This window comes from Pelodiscus sinensis, chromosome 19, assembly GCF_052426305.1.
Source record: "Pelodiscus sinensis isolate ZL-2025 chromosome 19, ASM5242630v1, whole genome shotgun sequence".
Classification (NCBI taxonomy): Eukaryota; Metazoa; Chordata; order Testudines; family Trionychidae; genus Pelodiscus; species Pelodiscus sinensis.
The window spans coordinates 2001954-2022061 of NC_143070.1; the positions used below are offsets into that span (position 1 = coordinate 2001954).

At 57.2% G+C, this 20108-nt stretch overlaps 2 protein-coding genes across 2 annotated transcripts in view; one reads left to right on the plus strand and one right to left on the minus strand.

The window, feature by feature from the left end:
- Window positions 1–1956: 1956 nt before the first annotated feature.
- LOC149522036 (uncharacterized) lies at window positions 1957–13855 on the plus strand. The gene is made up of 7 exons (XM_089771457.1): window positions 1957–3365; window positions 4966–5313; window positions 5405–5674; window positions 12383–12961; window positions 13077–13196; window positions 13412–13449; window positions 13754–13855. Exons 1-7 carry the CDS (start codon window positions 3269–3271, stop codon window positions 13853–13855), a joined length of 1554 nt encoding a protein of 517 aa, XP_089627583.1. The 5' UTR covers window positions 1957–3268.
- LOC106731324 (uncharacterized) overlaps window positions 12844–20108 on the minus strand; it is a 35240-nt gene continuing 27975 nt past the window's right edge. Inside the window, exons 5-8 of the mRNA XM_089771696.1 lie at window positions 19478–19536; window positions 17659–17781; window positions 17434–17459; window positions 12844–16515 (exon numbers count right to left, since the gene is read on the minus strand). Coding sequence (XP_089627822.1) covers window positions 16405–16515; window positions 17434–17459; window positions 17659–17781; window positions 19478–19536 — 319 coding nt within the window. The 3' untranslated portion in view covers window positions 12844–16404. The remainder of the gene's footprint in view (window positions 16516–17433; window positions 17460–17658; window positions 17782–19477; window positions 19537–20108) is intronic.

Genomic DNA, 20108 nt, shown 5'->3' on the forward strand with positions numbered 1-20108 from the left:
GGGCGTTACCCGAGAGTCCCCACACAGCTCAGTGGGCACCAGGAAACTCCCCCCACAGAGCGCTGCGTGGCACTGCTGCACTGCCAGACAGCCAGTCACCCAGCCTGCACACCACCAGGTCTGAAGAGGAACTGACTGGTCTATTCTCCAACTCCTTTTATAGGGCCTCCTTGGCCCCTGATTGGCTGCTTCCTCTGGTGCCACTCTAGCCTGCTTGGAGGACTTCTCTATAGTCCCTCTGCGGAAAGTGTGGCAGGACTACCAAGCGTCCAGCAGGGGGCCTCGAGGCCTAGTCTGCCCCGTCACACCCCTACTTTGGTTTTCCTGCTACGTCTCTATTAAGCATGAAGTGCTCTGCAACGTCCAATGGGGACGTGAGTTTTGCTTCTTTAAAATGGCTCCAGCCCCACAAATCCACAAATCCCCACAATTCGTTTTTGCGGATATTGAGGCGGATTTGGATGCAAATTTTGTATCCAGAACCTTGTAAATCTGTAGATATTCCGGTTCTATCTGCGGGGAGCCGCATCCGTGGATCATCCACATGCGGACGTGGATACCTCAGAGTTCGGGCTGAAGAGTTGGCCAGTTTCGGTGTGTTTCCTGCAGGCGTTTGGTCTCCCCCTCTGTCAGAGGGAAAGCGCGTTTGTTTCCTAACTAGAGAGGAACCGACTGATTTGCAAACACCTCCCGCTGTGTCCGTCACAGACGCACGTTCCAGGCGTGTGTGGGGGGCGAGAGGAGACAAGGAGGGGGGGCCGGGACTGTCTAACAGGCTGGTCCCATGGAGAGGGGGTCTCGGCACCCGGGTCCGATCCCACCTGTCTCTGCCCCCTCTGTTACCCATGTCAGAAGCACTCGGGTAACAGAGGAAAAGGCAGCACTTGCGTTTATTGGACACACGTGAACGGCCGTGGGAGCGTTTGTCCCGCACACGGGGTCCGGCTGTCACCGGTCCGCCATGGCCCGAGTCAATCCAGTGGCCAGTGACATCCCGTGAGGGAGGAGTTGGGCTCTGCTGGGCGGGCCCTGTTGCTCCCAGGCGGTGCCGGACCGAACCCGGCGTCCCCGGCACAACAGCCCGATTTCACGCCGGCGACTCCCCCTTGGAGGCTTTGCGACACCGCTGGCGATCGATCCTCCTTGCTCGGGGGTCGTCTCCAAGGTTCCCGCTGTCGGCCGTGGGTGGCCCTGATCGCCCAAGCGCCATCGCACCCCAGCAAGAGTCCCAGCGGAGGGGCCAACTGTCACCTTAGGAGTGGGAGGGGCCAACTGTCACCTAAGGAATTGGGAGGGGGAGGGGCCAACTGTCACCTGAGGAGTGGGAGGGGGAGGGGCCAACTGTCACCTGAGAGGGTGGGAGGGGCCAGCTGTCACCTGAGGGGGTCAGAAGGGGAAGGGCCAGCTGTCACCTGAGGGGTGGGAGAGGGAGGAGTCACCTGTCACTTGAGGGGCAAGGAGGGGGAGGGGCCAACTGTCACCTGAGGGGTTTGGAGGGGGAGAGGACAACTGTCACCTGAGAGGGTGGGAGGGGCCAGCTGTCATCTGAGGGGGTCAGAAGGGGAGGGGCCAGCTGTCACCTGAGGGTTGGGAGGGGCAGGAGCCAGCTGTCACCTGAGGGGTGGGAGGGGCAGGAGCCATCTGTCACCTGAGGGGTGGAAGGGGCCAGCTGTTACCTGAGGGTGGGAGGGGGAGGGGCCAGCTGTCACCTGAGGGGTGGCAGGGGGAGGGGCTTCCAGCCCCGGCTCCATCCCCCTCAGCAGCCTCCTGCCTTGTGGGGCTGAGAGGACTTTTCCCGTCCCTGTGCCCCCCGCCCCCCACAGAGCTGGGGGGGGAACCCGGGCGTCCTGGCTCCCAGCCCCCATGTGACGTCAACCTCCCTCCCCTGCCGGGCGTGGGGCAGGCCCCAGGGCTCCCGGCCCCTGTGCCTCTGAGCAGTGCAGGGCTGTGCCAAGGGGGCGTGTGGGTCCCGGCCGGGCCCATCGCAAGGGCCTGGAGCGCGGCCGGGGGGGTCTGTGCTGCGCCCGGGGCCGCTCCCCCTGCTGCCGCGTTAGTGTCTGTGGCAGGCCGGGGCGCACTGAGCCGCTCGGGGCTCTGAGCGCCGGGTGAGAAACAGGAAACCCAGCCGCCTGCGAGGCCGCAGGTTTTGCACAGGCAGCTGCAGGTGGGGTGGGATGTGGGGGGTTTTTGCAGCCGGGGCTGGAAGTGTCGGGCTCGGGGCACGTGCGAGGCTCAAAGAACTGAGCGCGGGGTGTGTCCCTCGAGCAGGAGTCGCTCTCCAGGCGCTCAGCTCGCCGTGCAGCGACGCTTCCAGCCCCCCCATAGTTCTGTCCAAAGCTCTTCCTAAACAGACAAATGTTTCCCGGCAGGGAGAGTCCAGTGAAACGTTTCCTTTCAAACCCACCGAAACGCTGTTTTCTCCCAGGTTTTTGTGCTCTAGAAGTGGTTGATTTGATAGAACCGTCTCAATAAGCGCAGGAACATTTCTGGGGCAGACCCTGGCTGGGGTCAAACAGCCTCTTCCAGGCAGATGGATGGAGACAGGCCCTACCACGGACAGGCGGATTCATGTACAGACAGGCCGTCGCTTAGAGCTAGAAGGGACCTTGAGAAGTCGTCTGGTCCAGTCCCTTACCCTCACGGCAGGGTGCTGTACCATCCCTGGCAGAGTTGTCCCAGATCCCGAGATGGCTCTCTCAAGGACAGAGCCCACAACTCTTGGTCTAGCAGACCAATGCCCAAACCACTGAGCTATTCCTCCCCCCAAGCCCTACTACAAACAGACAGACAGAGGGACGGATGGATGGACAGCGGGGTGGATGGATGGAGACGGCCTTCTCACACAGACGGATGGATCCATCCTCCCTGCGTTGTTCCAGCCTCTCCCCTCCACCTCCCGCTCTGCCCGTTACACGCACTGGGCAAAACCCCCCTCCCTTCCAGACAGGCCAGCGTCCCAGTGCTACAGCTGAGCACTGGGCGGGAGCTACCCTGTTCCCCATGCTCCCAGTCACAGGCCATCCCACAGCCCGGGGCAGTGTGGGGTCCATGACACACAGAGGAGGGAGCTGATCCATGCCAGCAGGGGGTGCACAGGTCCCTGTTACGTTGCGCACAGACACACACCTGCCTCCCCTCCTCCCCTTATCCGGCCCCTCTCAGCTATGCTGACCACAGATGCTTCCGCCGGCCCGCGGGTGCTGCCACTGCCGGAGGAGGCTCAGTTGAGCTGAGCTGGCCCCGGAGAGCCACCCAGAGAGCAGGGACCATGGAGCAGCTGCCAGCCCTGAGCCCCGTCCTCTGCATCCTCCTCCTTCTCCCCACCTGGGCAGCAGGTACGTCGGCAAACCCCGTCCAGATAGCCTGAGGGTCTGTCTGTCCCCGAGGTCCTTCTGTCCGTCCTTCCCTGTCCCTACAGCCACAGCTAGCCACCCTCAACTATTTAAACTAATCTGTCCAGCCTTCCTTCTGCAGCAACCAGCCCCCTTCGCTCAGCCATCAACCAGTCCCCCAGCCATCCTTGTGCAGTATCTGCCCAGCCACCCTCCCTCTGATACCTGCCCATCTCTGTGTCTGTCAGCTCTCCATCCACCCCTCCCTCTGCTGTGTGCCCATCCCTCCTCCTGCCAGCTCTCCATCCTCCCTTCCCTCTGCTGTGTGCCCATCCCTCCTCCTGCCAGCTCTCCATCCTCCCTTCCCTCTGCTGTGTGTCCATCCCTCCTGCCAGCTCTCCATCCTCCCTTCCCTCTGCTGTGTGTCCATCCCTCCTGCCAGCTCTCCATCCTCCCTTCCCTCTGCTGTGTGCCCATCCCTCCTGCCAGCTCTCCATCCTCCCTTCCCTCTGCTGTGAGCCCATCCCTCCTCCTGCCAGCTCTCCATCCTCCCTTCCCTCTGCTGTGTGCCCATCCCTCCTCCTGCCAGCTCTCCATCCTCCCTTCCCTCTGCTGTGTGCCCATCCTTCCTCCTGCCAGCTCTCCCTCAACACTGTCTGTCTCACCATATTTCTCCCCGCCAGTATCAATCCTCTCCTGAGATGTCTCATCTCTCGATCCCTCCCCAGACCTTTAGTTGGCTGCAAAGGGAGCATGTGGTGCCAGTGTAAACTAGACTGGGTTTCACATTGGATTAGCTGACGGGGGCTGTTCCAATGTGGAACTCCCTGGCGAGTGGGTGTTCAGGGAGCCCCTCGGAGCCGATCTGCACAGATCACAAGTTCTTCCAGCCCCCGGCTCTCCTCGCTCAGGTTGCAACAACTGGTACTTTTCACTTTGGGCGCCTGGTTCACTCTGCAGGCTGCCGGCCACTAAAATCTTCTTACCGACTTGAAAGGCAGAAGGGGCCGCGGCGATCCCCTGGTCCGACCCCTGCACATCGCAGGCCCCAGAACCTCACCCCCCGCCCTTGTTTTTTCATTCCAACGAAGCTGTTTCAGAAATTCCCGCCGGCTGCCGGAGACCGACCCCAAATGGCGACGCATCTGCCCAGAAACCAGGTGAGTTTGCGGCGCAGTTCAGGGACACGGCGCTGTTCAGCTGATCAGAATGACTGTGTGTGTCTGCCCTTGGGATAGACGTCCCAGTGTGCAGAATGGATGAATTAATTGGCTGGCCTGGGTCTGGGAAGTGAAGGTTGGGTGGATTTACAAATGCATGGCTGGGGAATGGACGGACGGGTCTGTCCTCGATGGATCGACAGGTGGATAGAGCTGGGACTGGAGGATGGATGGATGGACAGATGGATGGAGCTAGGGTGAGAGGGTGGAGGGACACATGGATGCACAGAGGGAAAGGTGAAGGGAGGAGAATCCAGGAGCAGAGCGACAGATGCTGCTGCTACACTAGAGGGAGGTGAAAGTTTTGCCCTGCACACACCACACAGCGGCTGCTGCTCTCCCCAAAGGCCAGGGCGGGTCTGTCCCGTCGCTCGGTGCTCCCTGGTGTGTGACGTGGGTTCTCTCATCTCCAGATGCTCTGACTGTCTCCCAGCAGCCCCGGTCTCTCAGCGCGATGTCCGGAGAGAACATGACCCTGAGCTGCACCTTTCTGAACACCAATGGCAGCAGAGCCCGGGTGCTTTGGCTCTGGGGATCCGGGGACGACGTGCAGCTGGATTCTCACAACCCCTTCTACTGGGGGTGGCTCCGCATGTCCACTCTGGATGAGCACAAACAGGGGAGGGTGACACTGAGTCTGGCCGAGCTGGAGCAGCGGGACTCCGGCCTCTATCGCTGCTGCGTCCAAATGGACAATGAGAGGACGGGGCCGGGAGGGGACACCGAGCTGAGCGTGATGCAGAGGGACCAGAGTGAGGCTGGTGAGTCGGGAGCTGGGGAATGGGGCAGGGACCTTTCCCTGCACTGGACATCAGCCTGGGAATCTGCAAATTCTTCGTTTTTGTTGTCCAGGGGGATGTGAGCTCTCTGCAGACCTGAGGACCCTCTACTCCCGAGCCGTCGTCTCCCTATCGCTCGCCGTTCTCTTCTCCCTGGGAATCATCCTTAGCCTGCAGCCTCGGAGCAGTGCCGGCTCCATGCGGGATCTGCCATCACTTCCTGTCCCAAACAGTTGTATGGAGTCACTCTGTGGGCTGATCAGCAGCCCCTGTTCCACCCCTGAGCCAGCCGCATCTCAGCACCGGGCAATGGCCCCCCGTGTATCCAGCCTCTGTCCCACCCCACCTTAGAGGACCCACGTGCCAGAGCCAGAAAACATTCCCCTCTGTGTCCCACCCGAGAGGTGGCTGCTTTTTGTCCCTGGGGGAATTTCTCTCTCGCATTTACAGAGCTCCATCCCCGCCGCCCCCCACGGCTCCCAAGGGAAGAGCTCCAGGAGCAGCAAGAATCTTGCTCAGGCAGGGGCTGGATTTCCCGGCTCTCGGCAGGGGAAGGGAGGTTTTTCTGTCCCGGCCTGGCCTGTTGCCCCGACTGCTGCAAGCACAGAGCTGAATGGGCACCTGGGGCAGGACTCCAGGGACGATGCCTCTTTATCCCCCTCTCAGGCTGGGAGGGGACCTCTGGCCGGTCCTGCGCAAGGGCAGCCCCTCGGGGTGGTGGACCGGGAAGGGCTGAGTGTGTGATGGAGGGGGAGCACCGGAGAAGAGATGGGCTCTGCCCAGCCTGCTTGGGGTGGGGCTGTTACTCACGGCAATGAGTCGGCCTCTGGGGTTTGCCCAGTTTCATGCCACATTACGTCCCCGCCCTTATTAAAAGTGTTTTTTCCACACTCCGACTTGGTGCGAGCGCACTGGGGCGGGGGGGGGGGGGGAAGGGAGGCGTGGCCTCTCAGCAGTGCCCAGGGTGGGGTGTGACTGTCCCAGTCACGGGGTGTGGGCTGGAGCCGGTTCTGTGGGACGGATGGTGCTGCTGCTGGGAGCCCCTGGCACAGGAGTTACACACAAGGGTTAATCGGCCCCATTGAGCCCTGAGTGTGAGGGGGTGTGTGTGGCAGAACCGAGGCAGCTGTGGGTGGGGATGGAGGGTCACCAGCAGAGCTGTGGGGGTGGGGGAGCCCTGGAGACCCCCAACCCCCTGCACAGTCCCACAGATCCACCCCCAGAGCCTTGGGAACCTGTTCGTGCCTCACTCGCCTGCTTCCTTCCCTTCACGGCTCCCTCTGAGTTCCCAGCCAGGCCTGGTTGTGGTGGGGGGCGGCTCTGTGGGGCGATGGTGCCCTGGCGAGGCCATTGAGATGTTCCTGGGTCTCAGGGTGGGGGCTGGAGTCGGTGAGAGAGACGTTTTCCAAGGAAGCCCAGAAAAACGACCCAACTCGGCCCTTAACACCTCGCCAGAGGGTGACAGCTGCAGGCCAGGGGCTGCAGACAGACAGGGAGGGCAGTGGGGACTAGTGGTCGGAGTGGTAGCTCTCCTGGGTTCTGTCCCTGCTCTTGTAGGTCAGAGACCCCTTCAGCCAGGTGACTCCTGGCTCAGAGGTGGGGCAGCTGCCCCTTGTGAGTGACGGGCACAGACTCCGGCGTGGGTCCCTCTCACCGCTGGCTGCAAAGGTTTCCCTGCACCGGGAGGGCCGGACAGGTCTCTAGCATGGCGAGCTGAGCGCCCGGAAATGGACTCCTGCTCGTGAGATGGTGACGTGGCCGCTTCCTTGTGCGTTGCACGTGGCCCCAACTCTGACACTTCTGCTGCTGGTTGTAAATCAACCTTCCCGAGCCTCCCGCCGCTGCCTGTGCAAAAGCTGCAGCCTCGAATGGGGCTGGGTTTCCTGTGTCACTCTGACGCGCAGGGGTGGGCGTGCAGACAGAGCCCTGAGCAATGCGGGGCCCGTCGGCCTGCCACAGACACTGCAGCGATTGCCACAGGATCCCATGGTGCCCCCCACCCCCGTGGGGCTGGGCACTGCACAGACACTCCCTCTGGAAAATATCGGGACCCCTGTCATGTCAGACACTGCACAGAGCTGAGCTGAAGGACGGCAGAGAGTCCTGGACTCTAAATCTTCTCCCCAGTGCTGGGAGGGCAGCAGGGTCTAGTGGTTAGAGCGGGAGGGCTGGGAGCCAGGACGCCTGGGGTTTTTTTCTGCCAGACAGCTCTTATCAGCCAGAACCTCCAATAGAAACCAGGACTCCTACCCCCCAAACCTCTAGTCTCCTCTCTCTCTTCTCCCCGCCCCACGCCACTATCTGCAGACAGCTAGCTCCGGTATCTTTCACCATCGGTAGAAATTCACACCCAGCTCTTATCAACTTTAACACCCCAAACACCCCCTACCGTGCTCAGGCTTGGTGAACAAAACAACCCCCCCTTGAAAGCAAGGACAGGAGATCCGGAGCCGCTCCACACAACTGCCCCATCGGCTCTCAGACCCCTTTCGGGAGCACCCCACACCCTCACCTGCCCTCCTGAGTCACTAGGCACCTCCTTTCTCCACCCACCCCTCTCCACAGCCGCCCTACCATTGGGGGCAGCCTCTGGCAGCCAGTTCTCTTTGACTGCCTGGGAGTCTCCACATGTCCGTCAGGAAACCTCCAGGAACACGTTCAGCCAACACAGACCGCCAGAGCTGGGGCGACAGGGGTGGTGGTGGGTCGTGTCCCGGCAGTGATGGCACCTTGGCTCGTTTCACTCGGCGGAGAGAAGGTTGCACCAGGAGAACATGAATTCCTGGTGGTAAAGGGAGATCGGGCGAGCCCTGCAAATTTATGGATCTCCACAGCTCGTTGTGCTGGAGGCGGATACAAATCTAGGATCCATGGAGGGCTCCAGAGATGGGGGTGGCCCTGTGGGTGGGGACGGACGCTATGACTGGAACACAGCTGCTGATGGGGTAAATTTTGCCCATGTACCATTTTGAAAGGTCGTTTCGGACAACAGCCTCAAATGTCTCCACAGCCCAGGAGCAACTCAATGGGGCCAGCCAGCAGGGGTAGGAGAAAGAAAGAGCCTGAAGCGGGGCCCGGGTGCAAGGCCTGAGACCTGGACCAAAGTGAGCAGGAGTTGTACTCTGAGGAACAGGCAGGCCCTGTCCAAAGCAGGCGCTCGCCTGCAAGTCAGTGTCCGGGACACGGACTGGGCACCAGTCCCGCTAGCGCCGTTGAAACACCCAGACCGTGTGACGACCTTTCCCCGGGACAGCACAAGGGCCCCCCAACCTCGCACACGATCAAACCATTGGACACAAGCTCTGAGCTGTGACATGGTGCCTGGCACGTTGGGAGTGAAAGCGCTGTCCCGGGGGTGAATAGGAAGGCGCTGGAGGAAAGCGCGAGAGGAGGTAATACACACGCCATGAAACGCGTAAGATGATACGTCAGGGGTGTATCACAGATCGTGGGTCTCAGGCTAGAAATCACAGAATCGTAGCACACTAGAACGGGGAGGGATCTCGAGAGGCATTGAGTCCAGTCCCCTGTCTTCACGGCAGGACCAAGCACCATCTAGACCATGAGGTAAATGTTGGTCACATTGACTTAACTCTTCGTCCAGTTGAGGGGGCAGCGGCGACTCCCTGTCACTGACTGAGCTGGGCCCATGCCACGGGCAGACACATCTACTCTTACTGAAGTTTGTTGGTAATAAACTTGGCTTAGGGCCTTTGATCGTTATCAGATTTGGTGGCCTACGGGGGCTCTCTCGGGGTTTGCAGGGCTGACTGCCTGCACAAACCAATCCGACACGCAGAGGAGCATACGGCACTAGCTGAACTTTTATCCCCCTAAAAATAATCCTGTGGCACCTTAGAGACTAACCCAACGAAACGGAAACACTTAAAACACAACAATGGTCCTGTAGCACCTTAGATGCTAATCAAAAATATAGAGAGAATCTCATGAACTTTCATGGGGACAATCCATGTCTTCAGATGACAAATATGGAGCATGAGGCAGAGAGAGGGACAAATATAAAGCAGAAAAAGAGGGGTAAGAGGGAAGGGAAAAAAACCCACTGACAACTAACATGTCTGTGCTAAATGAGGCTGAAAGAATGGACTGTAAGTGCCCAATACTTAGCTTTTTATGTCAATTGGGTGTTGACTATAACAGCCCATCCACTTCAAGTCTTTGTTCAAGCCATGAGCAATAGTGTCAAACTGGCACGTGAAGGCCAGTTCCACAGACTCTCCCTCTAGTTGATTCCTGAAATTCCTTTGTAAGAGGATAGTCACTTTTAGATCCACGAGTGAGCACCCGAGTAAGTTAAAATGTTCCCCAACAGGTTGCTGTGTGTTGCCATTTCGAATATCTAATTTGCGTCTGTTAATCCTTTGTCGTAGAGAATGTCCAGTCTGGCCAATGTACATAGCAGGGGCCTTGCTGGCACGTGGTGGCATAGATCACACTAGAGGATGTGCGGTTGTATGAGCCTCTGACGTGGTGGCTGATGTGGTTTGGTCCTGTGATGATGTCACTAGCGTAGATGTGTGGACAGAACGGGCACCAGGGTTTATTGCAAGGGTGGGTCCCTGAGTGATTATGTTTGGGGTGCGATGGTGGTTGCCAGAAGGAATTGGGTTCAGGTTGGGGGGGCTGTCTGTAGGCGAGGAGTCTCCTGTCAGAGGTAGAATCCGGTGTGGGTGAGTTGTCTGGCAGCCTCCTGTTTGTAATCTATTCTGTTCCTGGTGGCTACAGCACCCTCCTTTTCTTAGCCTCTTCACTGATAATGTTAGAATTGTTGTCGAGGTTGTGTATAGCACTGCGTTCTGCATGGCGGAGGTTATACGTCAGATGTTAACAGTGTCGGCCCGTGTGCGTTTGCGGAAGCAATTGATATAGAAATGAAGACTCTCGTTACGACCGTCAGGCGGGGTGCACATAGAGGCCTTCCTCTTGTGGGGTCGGCGGGGGCATCCTGAGGGTCAGGAAAATATTCCTTCAGAGGGAGGCAGCAAAAATAGACTTCTAGGTACAACTGGATTTGCCCCAATCCTAAAGAACCGAATCATATTTGTGGGGATGGTTGGGCAGTAAGCGTCCCTGAGACAGGACCAATTCTTCTGCTGGGCTAAGCGTGTGGTTGGACAGGTAGACATTGTTTGTTAGGTGAGCTGAGCGTCTCAGAGTCCAAACATCCTGAGACATGTAGGAGTTTCAATAGTCTATTGTCTTTTCGAAGTGAGCCCTGGAGATGACTGGCTGGGTTTTTGTAAAGTCCAGCCAATGATATAGAATCATCAACTTTTGTGGGCAAACCCACTTCCACAGAGGAGTTGGAGGGGAAATAAGAGACACCGCGAGATCTATACAACAGCAGAAATACCTGTCAAGTGTAGGACCCGGGTTAATGAGGCTAATTAAGTGGGCTGGATGGGCCCCACACGCAGCGTTTGATGTGGAAATGAAAGAGAGGAGAAGCTGGGTTTGTAATGCGCCAGCCGGTTAAAGTCCTTGTTCAAGCCCAGGGTAACAGTATCAGATCTGTAGATGAGTCCCAGTGTTACAGACCCTCTCTGTCATTGGTTAGTGAAATGCCTTTGTAGAAGTTCAGCGACTTTTACATTCATGATTGCGTGATCAGGCAGGTTAAAATGTTGCCCTACAACGTTTATACGTGTTGCAATTTCTGATGTCGGATTTGTGTCCATTCATCAACATTAGACTAACATGGCTACTACCCTGCGGAGATATTTTATCGTCACAGATGGAACAGGAGACCTGGCAGGACACTGCATTGGTGACTTCTGACTATTGCAGCAGCGGGGTGTGACTGTCGGCCACAGGCCATGCTGCTACAGACAATCCCGGTTAGAAATGTCTCGCGACAGAGCCACTAAAAGGGATGAAGGAAAATTGACGAGGCGGGATGGCCACCTGTGGGTGGGAATTCACTCCTGTCGTTGACTGGCTTGGGGAACAGAGCAGGAATTTGGGACCAAGAGGATGCCAGCTGCCTCTGTGTTTCCCACCCCATGCCTGGACAGCTGGGGAGGTGCCGGGTGGGGCATCAGACCAGATGCTGCTGCTCAAAACACACAGGCTAAGTAAGGGGGAATCCTCCTCCGTCATGTACTGTACAGGGGCTAGGAGACACAGAGGAAGGTGACTGATTCTACCAGGGCAATGGGATGCACACACATACACACACACACACACACGCACAAAAACACAGAGCCAGTCTCTCTCAGAGTTCACGACATGCTCACCTCCCTGCATCCGGCCCTCGGCCCCGGCCTCTCGCTGCAGCCATCTCAGAGGTGCAGACCACAAAACTTTCCACCGCCCCTTGGTGCTGATGCTGCCAGAGGAGGCTGAGCTGAGCTGGCCTGCGGAGCCGCCCAGAGAGCAGGGACCATGGAGCAGCTGCCATCCCTGAGCTCCGTCTTCTGTATCCTCCTTCTTCTCCCCATCTGGGCAGCAGGTAATAATTTAACCCATCCACCCAGCCTCCTCCCTCACCCCCACTTCCATCTCTGTCCATTCATCTGTCCCACCCCCAGATCCATTTCTGTCTGTCCATGCATCCTTCTGCCCCATTCTTAGCTCCATCTCCGGCTGGTTGTCTCACCCCTAGATCCATCTACCCAATCTCCTATTTTCTCCACCCCTAGATTCGTCTCTCTCTAATTTGTTGCCACAGAGTTTCCCTGCTGGCTGGTTTCTCCCATTCGGCCTTGATTGATGGGTTGATTGGATGAGATTTTCTGTCTGATACTTTCCCCCTTTCCTCCTGGCTCCCAACGTTCTCTTGGCTGTTTTGACGGTCGCGGCCCTTGGAGCAGATGTTCTCAGAGCAGGTCCACAATGACCACGGGAGTCCTTGGCTGAGGGGTGACAGCTAATTTACAACCTGTCTGTTCGCCCAGGTCGTTGGGGGTCTATTCTCCAACCTGCCCGACTTTGCACCGATCGGCACCCCTGAGTGTTGCCTGCCGTTCTGCGGCTCAGCTTCCCCGTGGACCAAGATCCCCTTGGGTCTCTTTGCCGTAACGTTGCACAGAGCTGCACTGTGTGCCTGGCGTCTCTGTGGGCATCTGCCGTGCATGTGCCGAGCTGCTGTTGGGCGCCTGTGGAGGAGGGAGCCCGGGGCAGTGTGTTATCGGCGGTGCCGTGAGCAGTCGCACGTTGGGAAGGAACGCCAGGCCGCTCAGCGGTCGGGTGGCTGGGGTGTCTCCATCCCTCTCGTCCTCGTTCTCCTTTGTGGGTACAACATTCACTGCCCTGCCTCCCAAAGGTCTGGAAGTGCATCAGAGCCCCCGCGCCCTCCAGGCATCCCCCGGTGACACCGCCATGCTGAACTGCTCCTTCCAGAACCCACAGGGCAGCACGGCCAAAGCGAGCTGGACCAGAGGGCTGGGAGACGTGGTCGTGCTGGATTCAGCCCACCCCTTCTACACGGGGCGGCTCAACGTGTCCCGCCTGGATCTGCTCCGGAAAGGGGAGGCCACGATGACCCTGCGGGACCTGGAGCCGCGGGACTCTGGCCTCTATCGGTGCCACATCAGCATCCTCCGGGGAGACAGCGGGAAGGGACAGGGCACCGAGCTTAGCGTGACGGGGAGGAACCAGAGTGACCCAGGTGAGGGGGATGGGGCAGGGGGCTTTTCCCCTCTAGTGGGCGCCGATCCGGTTCCAGGGCAGGGAGGGGCTGGCTCAGGGGGGAGAATCTCCTAACCCTGCTCTCCATCCGCCAGATAAAGGACTTGCCCCGGTGGCGTGTGGCACCCAGGCGATCCGGTGCCAGGTCGCTATCGCCCTGGCACTTCTCCTCATCCTCATCCTGGTGGCTGCCCTCCTCCTGAAGAGATGCCGAGGTACCAACATGGCGTCTTAGAGAACACAGCCAAGTGGCCATCCGAGGTGGTCCTGGCTGGGCTGTCTGCCCACCCCTCCCTCTCTGCTCCTTTCCCCAACCTTCCTCCATCTCCTTCCCCATCTGTAAATCTCTGCAGCTTCTCTCCTCACCCTGGACCCCTTCACGCATGCACACTCCTGTTTTAACCTTCCTTTCCTCTCCCTCCCTCCACAGCGCTGCCCTGCTCACAGCCATGCCGGCGGGAGACCCAGGTGAGATCTCAGGCTGGGCCCTCTTCCAGCCGGTGCTTAGTCCGTTCTCCGGGAGTCAATAATAACTGGTATAAGAAAGTGTGGGGAGATAACCCAGGAGTCCTGGCTCCCAGCACCCCTGCTCTAACCACTAGACCCCACTTCCCTCCCCGAGCTGGGGAGAGAACCCAGGAATTCTGGCGCCCAGCCCCTCCACCCTGGGGTAACACTGGGGGATTTGGTCTGTGGAGCTGCCTAAATGAGCCAGAATTAAGTGACCAGATCTGGAGTGACAGAGTCCTCACTGAACGTCTTTCTAACACAGGGCCAGGGCAGTCGGGAGACCCAGAGCCTGCACTATGCAGAGATTAAAGTCAAGACTCCAAGGCGCACGGAACAAATTTCCAACCACGCCCAGCGGCGCTGAGTCCATCTGCCCCCAGCACCAGCTGAGTCGCTCTCACCCAGCACCTCGCAGCCACGAGGGACTTCCCCAGAGGAGACGGCATTCATGTGGCGTGAGGGACAGTAGAAGAAAATTAGGGAGGTGAAAGTATGTGTGAACCCCAACAAAATTTGAATTGCCCTTCCTACTGCATCGTCTCTGGGTGAGAAAATCTCTTTGGTACCTTCCAAACCAGGGGATCATCTATGAGGGCTTGGTTTTACCTCAGGAAATGCCTCGTGTGGTACCTCCTCCAGCTATATCACATCCCTGTGTGTTATTTCCCCATCCTCTTCGGACTGACTCAGAGAATCACAGAATCCTAGGGCTGATAGAGGCCTCAGGAGGTCATCGAGTCCAGCCCCTGACTCCGGCCTCTCTACCAAACATGAGCAGCTGGCTGTAATTAACACGGCGCCCGATCTCTCCTCCTAACTCAGCACGAAGAGAAACACGAGTCCCCCTTGGCATCCTGGTGGGGATGTAATTGGTCTGAGCGGCTGATGTGACATCTTCCGTAGGCTGGAATTGCTCAAAGAAAGTAGGTTTTTGTCTAATAATTAAATAGTTTGCGTGAAAAACTATTTTCTGATTTTTTTTTTAAATGTGGTTTGGTGGTAACTTTTGTTTTCTCCAGTGCTTAATCTGGTTTCTTCAGTCCCATTGCTATACATTTTTTTTTCAAAAACTCAACTTTTTTTGTCTTGTGAAAATAATCCATTTAAAAAAAGGTAATTTGTTTTAGAAAATCGTCTTTGTCCCATGAAAAGGTGAGATTGTATCCCTGGAAAGTGGTGTTACTTTGAACAGAAAACTTCTGGCTGTTAGGAACTGAAACAAGTGTCTTACGAAATACCTTTTCCAGGCAGACCTTTTTCGTGATCCCCCTCGGTCTAAGCATTTCCATTTCCTTCAGCCACAGCAAACCGGCAGCCAGAATCACCACAATGATTCTCCTTAGGAGTTTCTTTAAGCAGCAATTCACCTTCTGTGGGCTGTACAGAAGCAGCGCTCTGCTGAGTCACAACCAACTCCTCCCTAGTTTCGCTTACACCCTGAATCATTTCTAGCAGATTTCGACACATGCCCCTTCCAGGCAAACAGACAGACTCACTAGGTACAAGGAGATTTACAGGATCTGTCAAAAAGGGCTTTCTTTCTCGACACGTCCCCCTCTTGCCTGCTGCCTTTTGCCAACAAAGTGCTGAGTCGGCAAAAAGTGGTGGCCATTTTTATGCAAATGAAGTGCGGGATATTTAAATCCCCGCTTCATTTACAATGTCGACCTGCCTAATCTGCTGTATCCAGAACCAACTACGAGAGAGCTGCAGTAGCCCCACACATAAGAGGTCGAGAGGCAGCTTTTGCAGACAAAGAAAAAGCTAGAAAGAATCTTATCTCACTAACTCCAAACTGGTTCTCCCAGTCCCAAAGAACCAGCCACAGTCCCAGGTCACTTTATACCTCAGATCTTACCCAAAAAAGGGCACGCCGGGCCAATCCTTTAGCATCTCAAATCTAAAGGTTTATTAATAAAAGCACAGAAAAGGTTGAGAGTAGGATAAAGACTTCACATTCCATCCATCCATCACCAAGTTCTTGAGGCAGGCTCTAAGTAGAGACATAATCAACAGCTATCTTGAAAATCTTTGGAGGACGTTCTTTGTTGGGTTGGGTCAGCAGATCCTTCCGGGCCCTCGGTCCATCGCGAAGATGCTTTTGAAGGAAAGGGCGGGATTGAAGACGAAAGTGGAGGAACGCCCCCAGGATCCCTTTATAATCTTGCCCATGCCGAGAGGAATCCTTGGTTCTCCTGTGTGATGGTACCTCCCAAAATGGGGCTGATCACATGATTAAGTAACTTGTCCGTTGTCCTTTCTTGGCAAGGGGCCATGGGGTAGCTGCTGGCCTGCAGGTTTGCCGCAGATTTCCTCTGGTGTGTATTGGCAGCCCTTACGGGCCACTATCCATCCAGCAATGCTAGTCACTGGGTAACCGCCCCTCCCCATAGGTGGGTGAGGCCTGCTGCCCTCTCCCAGACACATTTACATCACATGGACAGATCCATTCTTCATAACTTCACACACAAAACCCAGACAGGGAAATGAGTGGCACAGAGTCAGCAAAGCCCAAGCTTTCATTAGACACCTCCCTTGGCCCCCGTTGCACAGAATTCAGGGCACACACACAATAGTGAACACAACTAGGATCCGCCCGCTCACGTTGCAGTCCGATAACGCCACAGCCCCACATGGTGTGGGCCCGGTTCCTGGGCTGCACTGTACCTCCCCGCTGGGTGAGAGGAGTGACACAGTTCAGACCAGTCGGGGGCCAACACCATGGAGCAGCGGCTGATTGGCACCGGCTGGGGGTCTGGCTGTGTCCCACACGTTTATCCCTGTCCAGAAGCGAAAGGCTCAGCCCGCTGACTGAGCTGGCACTGACCCTGGGAGATGCCTCCAGGGCGGTATGATGCCAGAACCCCTGCCGTTCCCTGCCTCTCCCTTCCCTTCACGGCCAGGTCTGGCGCTTCAGAGCTGCTGGGTCCGGATGGAGGCGTATTCTGGGTGAGCGGGAGCCTGGAACGTGATCTCACCATAGTGCAGCCCCTCGCTCACGCCATCGCCGGCTCTGCTTTCCCCCTGTTGGAGACACACACCCAGTCACCCGGGCTCCACCTCCCGCTGCCGACTTTCCTGCCCCTTCCGTGCATTTAAGGAGGAAGGGGGTGAAATGGAGACACACCCCCGCGGTGTGGTGGGAGCCCTGTGTGCCCCTCTCCACAGCACACATAGTCCCACCCGTGTCAGTCAGCCCCCAGAAAGATGAACCCCCCCCAGTGGCTACAGGGAGGGACTGAGAGGCACCCGCTGGGCTGTGTGTGTGGGGAACGCAGCCCAGGGCTGGACTAGCAGAGATTATATCTGTCTATTTTTCTGCAGACCAGATTGTACATACACACGTCTGTCTATCCCACCCGAGCACGTCTATCTGTCTGGGTCTCCGCCTTCCTGGATTCCTCTACCCCTTTCAGGGCCCTAATCTGTCTCACATTCCCCCACCTGTAACGTCACACAAAAACTCCTGGCTTGCAAGGTCAGACTTCAGAATACAGAAGGGCCACAGCTGTGCTTTGACTGCAAAATGACGGAGCTTCTCAAATTTTCCCCGTTCTTCTCCGCTCGATCCACTGCCATCTCAATACCGTACCGACCTTGCAGGGGGTAGTGTACAGCGAGCAGCAGAAACAAGGGACTGTCTGTGTGAAATATTCACTTGTTTGCTGGGGCTTTTTATGTGGCCTGCTGTAGAACTAGGCAAGTACCTAGATGAGTTGATGTCTCCCCTGCAGACCTCAGTGTAGAAAACGTCTGGTTTTAGATGACAGATAATCTCTGATTCTTTTGCAGTTCCGTGACTGTGATATCTAAGTGCTAACGCTCCCCTCACACGTTCTACAGGTCAGGTTTCTACTAGAGGCACAAGATCACACATCAGCGCTGGCTGGACACGGACAACACCACCCAGTTAAATTCAGGCTCTGATATTAACGGTCTCACCTCGGCCGGTGGCTGCTGCTGGGTGTCTGGGACGGTGGCTGGAGAGGAAAGGAGGAGGCGAGGGTTACTGGCGGCAGAGCTGAATGGAGACGCACAGCATGAACAGGGGATGGGGAATGTACATCGGAGGCTGCCAGCCCCCTTGCACCAGCAGGAATGAAGAGACGTGAATGTCAAAGGAGGGGCCCAGGCAGATGGAGGGAGCGCGGCGGGAAGAGTAAATACCTGTGCGTCTGCGCAGCAGGAGGGTAGCAACGAGGATGATGATGCTGACACCTGTGAGGGCAACCACAGCTCTGTAGACAGTGAGTTCAGGGCTGGCATCTGGAGTCTCTTCCTTTCTGTCTTCTGTAGAAAAGGAAGCGTGTGAACCTCAGCTGGGAAGAGCCCCAAGAAGCCAGTTCCGGTGTAGTTCTGTGGCGCACTGCATTGTGGTCTCACTGGTCCTGGTGTGAATCTGGAGTGACACCATGGACTCAGCAGAGTCAGGGCTGGAGTCTGATCTCTGTGACCTGGATGTAAATCTGGATGGACCCCACTGATGCTTAGGGAATCAGAATCTTATGCTGATCTGAGTGATTCTGGTCCGAATCCGGAGTAAGCCTGTTCACACCAGTGGAGTCAATCTGAATTCTGAAGTCAGTGAGTCTGGAGCAGCTCCAGTGACGTCTGTGGAGTGGCTCCCAAATTGAGGACGCACAGGAGAGGCCGGCTGAGATGTTGAGGGTTGCAATGTAGCCAGTTGCCTTTCTGGGCCAGTGGTCATCACCTTCCATTCCCACCTGCGAGCCACGTGAGAGAATCTCAAGTGAGGGGCGTAGCAGAAAGCAGGCCGGTGCCGGGTGGATGCCTGAGCTGTTTTGGTCTGGCTGTGTGACTGTGTGGCTATGGGAGTTGTGTTCATTCCTGGACGTTTGGGCCTCTCTGTGTCTCTGCTTCAGGGACTGTGTGCTCCTCTCATGCCCCTGCACTAAGAGACCAATTTCCTCTTCAGCAACCACGGCAAGAAAACTTCCCCAGGCTCCCCCTGCACTTCTTGCGAACCCTTCGCAGCTGCCCCGGAGTCTGATCGCCCCGCAGTGAGTCAGCAGGGCCGGCTTCTAACCTCACCTTCCGCAGATCAGAGAGCTCGGAGCCGACCCAGGCCAACAGCAAGAGCAGCGAGAGAGATCTGTGGTGAAGCGGGGGTTGCATTCGCTTTGTTTGCTTGTCGTGTTGTATGTCATTTTGACTGGCCTGTGCTGCTCTGTTGTAACTGTGTGTGTGTGCCTCGGTTTCCCTGGGCACCACACCAGCGCCTGGCTGGGATGAGATTTTTGGGTGTGACTCTCACTGATGGGAGGCTGCCCAGCTTGCTTCAGCACAGCAAGTACACAATGGGCCAGACTCTCTTGTAACCTGAGCCCGGGTGTGTGTGTGACCAGGCGACACCAGGGGAAGCTGGACTAAGGAGGAGGAGGCGGGGCTGCTGCAGGCAGATACAGGTTGCTGGGTGTGAGTTGTTCTTGGCTGGCTTAGGAGACAGGGAGGCCCCGCCCCTCTCCAAAATGGATTGTGCTGGCTGCTCTTGGTTCCTGTGCTAACAAGTCTGTGCTACCTTGTGTCCCTGTGACCCAACAAACTTCTGTTCTGCCCACCGGCTGAGTCACGTCTGGCTGCGGATGAGGTCCAGGGCCCAGGTGGGTCCCCACACCCCATGACAACATCTCCCTTCTGTGCAAGCACCGTGGCTCTGGGGAGAAGTGGGGGGCTGGGTTTCTAACCACCTCTCTCGCTGCAAGGTGCCAACAGGATGTGGGACACACACAAGCTGCAGCCAGCGACAACTCAAAAGAAAAGCTGCCTCTATCAGCCAGGAAGTCGTTTAACTTACACCTCACAAGGCCCCTGTAGCATAAGCATCACTTAGATACTCCCGATGTCTGCTCTGCCTTGGAGCCAGCCCCTGTCCCATTCCCCGGCCTCAGCCAGTCCCTACGGCTGAGTCAGAACCAGGCCCTCTTAGAGGGGACAGGCCCGGTTCCCCATTCTCCTTGACTCTCACCAGCCTCACTCTGGTTCCTCCGCATCACGCCCAGCTCGGTGCCTCCTCCCAGCCCCATGCTCTCATTATTGATTTGGACGCAATAGCGATAGTGGCCAGAGTCCCGCTGCTCCAGCTTGGCCAGGCTCAGCGTCGCCCTCCCCAGTCTGTGCTCATCCAGAGTGGACACCTGGAACCGCCTCTGGTAGAAGGGGTGGTGAGAATCCAGCAACGCATCATCTCTGGATCCCCAGATCCAAAGCACCCGGGCTCTGCTGCCATCGGTGTTTGGAAAGATACAGCTCAGGGTCATGTTCTCCCCGGCCGTCAGGTTGAGGGACCAAGGCTGCTGGGAGACGCTCAGAGCATCTGGGGATGAGAGAACCCGCGTCACACACCAGGCTGCTCCGAGTGTCAGGACAGACCCGCCCTGGCCTTTGGGGAGAGCAGCAGCCGCTGTGTGGTGTGTGCAGGGCAAAACTTTCACCTCCCTCTAGTGTAGTAGCAGCATCTGTCGCTCCTGGATTCTCCTCCTTCCATCCACCCCTTCCTCTGTGCATCCATCCATTCATCCATCCACACTCTGATCCAAGCCCTCTCCCTCCCTCCCTCCACCATCCTCGGATCCTAGCTCCATCCATTCTCTTATCTA

Excerpts from the sequence above, each read along its gene's own strand:
- LOC149522036 (XM_089771457.1), top strand. The coding sequence starts at position 3,269 with ATGGAGCAGCTGCCAGCCCTGAGCCCCGTCCTCTGCATCCTCCTCCTT. Across the intron at positions 3,366-4,965 it reads AAACCCCGTCCAGATAGCCT|ATGCTCTGACTGTCTCCCAG; the intron begins GAGGGTCTGTCT and ends TCTCATCTCCAG. Across the intron at positions 12,962-13,076 it reads GAGGAACCAGAGTGACCCAG|ATAAAGGACTTGCCCCGGTG; the intron begins GTGAGGGGGATG and ends TCCATCCGCCAG.